The 5,267-nt window shown below is 38.8% G+C and overlaps 1 protein-coding gene across 1 annotated transcript; it reads right to left on the reverse strand.

Moving 5' to 3' along the window:
- Positions 1-1,415: 1,415 nt before the first annotated feature.
- TMSB4X (thymosin beta 4 X-linked) lies at positions 1,416-4,880 on the reverse strand. The gene is made up of 3 exons (XM_030201591.1): positions 4,777-4,880; positions 3,589-3,698; positions 1,416-3,213 (listed from the first exon to the last, which is right to left on the reverse strand). Exons 2-3 carry the CDS (start codon positions 3,686-3,688, stop codon positions 3,182-3,184), a joined length of 132 nt encoding a protein of 43 aa, XP_030057451.1. The 5' UTR covers positions 3,689-3,698; positions 4,777-4,880; the 3' UTR covers positions 1,416-3,181.
- Positions 4,881-5,267: the final 387 nt, after the last annotated feature.

Raw genomic sequence — 5,267 nt, forward strand, 5'->3', positions numbered from 1 at the left:
CGCACGCTTATGATTACCACCCGGTTGGCACGTGAGACCTTACCGCTAAGTCAATGGGTGGCGGTAAGATCTCAGGCCCAAAATGAACATGTGCCAATTTTTATTTTGCTGCACATCCATTTTCGGCAAAAAAAAAAAGAGGCCTTTTTTGCAGGCATGCTGAAAAATGGACCTGCACGTGTTCAATACACACACCTACACCAGCTCATGCCATTTTTCGGTGCGCCTTAGTAAAAGGGCCCCATAGATAGGTAAGAGAATAAGAGAAGTTAGAAAATAAGGTGACTAAAATGCCAGAAAATGGTTTAAAAAATGGCAAAACATCCCATGTAATTTGTTGCAAACAATAGATTCTGAGACACCCAGGCAAACCATCACAAACATGTAGTAATAATAATAATATAACACAGTATGTAAAACAGAGGGAGGTATAATAACCTCTCCCCCTCCCCACACAAACACAGTAGAAGGCTCTGATATAATGAAATATTAATATAATAGACATGGGTTCATAAGGCCATAGCTTTAAAATTTTGCTGGTTTAATTTGCTTATTAAATGCAAGTCATTACATGATCCAAACTATTAATTATTACTGTAAATGTAATAAAGTCATCAACAGCCTGAGATGTATACAGAACAAGAGACTTATTTTGTACTGTTCATTTTTGATATCATTGCTAAGGAAGTAGCAGTTGCTAGGGAAGTGGTATGGTCACAGAAGTTCAGCAATGCATGAAAATAGGCTTTCACGACTCGAATTCTTTTGCCTGAAGGCAAACCACATCCCCCCCTCCCTCCACCTGCTTTTTAATTGTAGATTAAACCCAAATATTATTCATGCCTGTAGTAGAAAGGATACTAGTTCCGAAAGTAAGTAGCTCATTAGCTCGTTTAGAAGTTCTGGCACTCCCAAAGCCTATTTTCTTGAGGATTTTTACCCGTAGAAATGCTGGAAAAATGTAACTGCTTCCGCAGTAGATTTCTCCATCAGACTCTGCAACATGAGATCAAACATTGCTTCCAAAGTATATATTTTGCTTACAGTCTTCTGTAAATTCTGTTCAGTGGACACAAACCCACCCACCTTCTGCATAGCACTGTGAATGTATATCGTGTGCTTGCTGAAGCATGCAGCATATGTGCATTTCTGCAGAGAACTGTTTCCCAACGTGCCCCAGGAGGAGCCTCGGTTAAGTGCTCTGGTGTCCAAGAGATATCCCTCATGAATATGCATGACAGCTAGTGGCATGTACCAGGTGGCCCCTAATGCATGCAAAACATCTTATACGTGCTTTTTGCACAGTATGCTGGAAATCATATCTATTTGGGGAGACTCATGACAAGATTGGGAAACACAACCTTCAGCGTTTCCTAATTTATTATAAACCTGTGGTTCAGTTTATTTTTTTTTTCACATACATTCCTTCCTGTGTACATTCTCTTTTATTCCCTGATCACAGACTTTAATTTCAGCATTCAAAAAAATGGTTCGCCTCTCTGATAAAGCACTTCTGGGTGATAATTGTACCTAAAACTTTGTGGATTCTAAAGATTTCCAGTCGTTTTCAAACTTAAACACTCGATGAAATTCATCAAGATAAAAAGTTTAGCAAAGCAGGAAAAATTTTGTCTACAATGTCCATTAAAAGATGGGCATTTGAATTATCACGTGACAGACTCCTAATCATTTTATCATGAGTATATTGTTAAATTCGTTTGTGTAGCACAAAGGATGTAAATTGCATTAGTTACCCTGCTTCCTTTTTTTCCGTTCCACCCACCTCTCCTCCCCAGGGAGTATCTTTCCTTTAGAACCTTCAAGATTTTGAAAACTGGCTGACCATCCTCTAGAGTACATTTCAACTAAATTAGTTTTGATATTTTTTAAAACGCAACAAAAATGCACTAAATGATACTGCTGAGACATTTTACTTTTATTTACAAATTAAAAATCATATTAACCAAAAATGCATATCCTAATAAAAAATAAAGCAGCTTAACATCGTATAATGTGCTATTATATTGTTGCCTATTTTCTTAAAAAAAAAACACGTTCTTTTTAATATTAGACATTTGTGAACAAATGTAGAATGTGTGCTTGGGCAGCACTTGATTTTTGAGGGATAACTCCAAGAGAATGTTTAAAAGCAAACAAAGAAAAAAAAACCCTATGCAGTTGTTAAAATAGTAACGACTCTACAATTTCAGTTATATCATAATTTTTATCTGTAGGCTACTACTATAATGCATGTAGCATATATAAGTGCAAAATTTAAAATATTTACAGCATTCAAAAAGTGTGCATGAGACACGTTGGATTTAAAAAGTACGAGCCTGCCATCAAATGCAATTCAGGTTATCAGCCTAGTAGATTTGTACAATAAAGCAAAAGCAAAAAAAAAAAAAAGTTCCTAACGTTATTTCATGTGATCTGGTAATTGTACCCATTTGAATTCTAATTCAAATGAGGACTGATAGTTAGTAGAGTATCTGTAACCTTTGTATTTTTAAGTTTTACTGAGCCATATGTGCATTTGACATTAAAATACATAAAGTGTGCAACTGACTTGCACTAGGTAACTACAAATATTAGAAACTAAGTAAAAAAAGATTCACACTGAATAATAAAATTCCAGAGGATTATAGCAATCCGTGTGTCTGCACTGCTTGATGCCAGTCTTCATCCCGTGGACATCATGCCTTGAAAAACAAAAAAAAACCCTACAAAATGACCACGTCAGGTTTTAAACTTTTTTTTTTATTTGCATATTAAAAAAAATTGTGCATTCCAATAATTAAAATCATTTTCTGAACAAATAAATGGCACTCGATTATACAGCTTGCAGGACCCTTGGCTCACATCTTTGCACGCAGCTCATCATCACTGCTGGGTCAGCTTGCTGTCCGCAGTCCCCACCCGGCCCTCTTCCTTCACTGACAAGCAAGCTCTTCCGTGCCACCAGGGCCAAAGCCGGACAGACAGACAGGCCGCTCCCTCCCCGCCCATTCCCAGCAGGTCTCGACTCTCGCGTTCGGTGCGGCTGGGGGGACAGTGCAGGAGGCGTTGATCCAACCTCCTTGCATCCTTGGTTATTTCTTACAAAGTTAAAACAGCTAAAAGAAGTGAAATGAGAAGGCAATGCTTGTGGAATGTACAGTGCATATTGGGCCGGCCGATCTCATTCGCTTGCTTGCTTTTCTTGCTCGATCGCTGAAAGAAGAAATTAAAATAAAGAAGAAAAAGAAATGAGATCAGAGTCTACATAGCTTTTACAAATACACTCTATATTTAGATAAAAGCTATCCCTGTAAGCAAACTGCTCATTTTGATTGCCAAAACCACAAAAAAATCATGCTATTTTAATGTAAAAATGTCACATTATTTAAACTTATTCTTTACAGAGGTTTCATATATGATCTACTTAATAATGAATGGCATTCATGGAATTGTACATTAAAATAAGCAAAACACATCTTGCATACAATTGGGCGTATGCTTTTTAATCATCCTATCCTAGGACCCCCATATATGTTATATATATTTTTGATTACTACATGTGCCCCCCCCCCCCCCAAGTATACTTACTTTCTTTTGAGGGTAGTGGATTTTTCTCCTGTGTTTCTGTCTTCTTCAATTTTGCCTTATCGAATTTCTCAATCTCAGCCATATCTGGTTTGTCAGACATTTTTGCAGATCTGTGCACACAAAGGAACAAGCAGCCAGTTAGATCTAACCACCCTTTCTTATTCAAAAACCGGACGCAGGCAGCTCCACCCCCACCCTAACTCAACTCCCCAACCCCACCCTTTCTTCCGCGCAGAAAACCCACACCTTCTCCTCAACGGAGCAGCAAAAATGCACGAAGCTCATCCAAAATCCCCAAGTTAGAACTCAATTTGCGAGGGAATAACCTCTCTATCCTAAAGAGATCGTGGTGGCCACAAAACTAAAACGTGCTTGTGCCCGTCTACCGGAATCTTCCTACTTGCTCGCACAATGTGCTGCCCGTTCACAGAACAATAGATCGGGGCTGCGCATGAAGAAGGCAGCCTGATGGAAGCCAAATATTACAAAGCTAAAGCAATTCAGCTCGTCACAGCTAGTATGTGTGCTCCATCTTTGATGTCTTGAGTCTGCCCTTTCTCGCCCCCCCCCCCCCCCCCCCCCCTTTCCCGAGCTGGCAAATATAGATGAAGTCATGCATTCTTTGCCCCCTCACAAAGAAGTGCTGCTGCAATCATGGGACGCCTTTAACCACCGCCCTTGTTCTAGTCTCAGTCCCTCTTTTTTTTTTTTTTCTACTGAACAGCAGCTTCTCAGCTCTGCTCGTCTCAAGAAATCTTTTTTTTTTTAAACAAATCATTTACAGATCAAACGTAAGCAGCATTTTCCCCGCCTGCAAGGTTTTAGGTTAGCAGGGCACTCATCACGGCGCAGCACAATACACCCTGTTCCAAATTACAGACATTAACCCTTATCAGAATTTAAACGGTCTACGTTTTTCATAAGAATCGACTAATCATTGAGCCAGCCAGGGAAAATAAAATCCGAAGTGGCTGTTTCTGTAACTAGCTATTCCCATACCAGCAATGAGCATTTAACATTTTCGCGCTCGGGTGCTACCTATGATTACCTTTTCTCCCTATTATTTACAGATATTCAGCCAAAAGGTAATGTATTTCTCTATAACTATTTGCTGAACATGTACACGACTTGACACTCTTGAGAATGCATTCCTTAAAATAAAACACAATTTTTTTTTTGCTTCCTTACCAGTAACCCTCTCCAGCAGCAGCTCCGCCAAACAGTTGCAGCTTTCTGATCTGTAGTATATGAAAAGACTAGGAGCTGTCTGGGCAGTTATATCTCCACTTTTATGCAAATCATCGTGATGCGATCAGCACTGTGTCAGAGGAAAGAGATTAACTCTTTCACATCCGTTCCAAGTTATTTCCTTCTTTTAAAAAAAATAGTATTTTATTCTTTCAAATAGTAGTATTTACAGCCAAACGTAGCACTCTAATTACTTTTTACAATAGCACTGTTCCTGCAAATCACACACACACGGAATTTTTGAGGGGTTCTTTGTAAATATTTTTAATGTGAAACGGAAAGGCCATGGCGTATGTGAATTCATTGTCTTGGAAGAAATCAGAAACAGGATGTAGATTGCATTACAGTATAACTAAGGAATTGTTCTCTCTGTCAGCTTCAATGCATCTTGTATTCCCCAGAGACACAGAAAGTCTTAGTGAAACAGGTTC

The sequence above is a fragment of the Microcaecilia unicolor genome, chromosome 4 (assembly GCF_901765095.1).
Source record: "Microcaecilia unicolor chromosome 4, aMicUni1.1, whole genome shotgun sequence".
Classification (NCBI taxonomy): domain Eukaryota; kingdom Metazoa; phylum Chordata; class Amphibia; order Gymnophiona; family Siphonopidae; genus Microcaecilia; species Microcaecilia unicolor.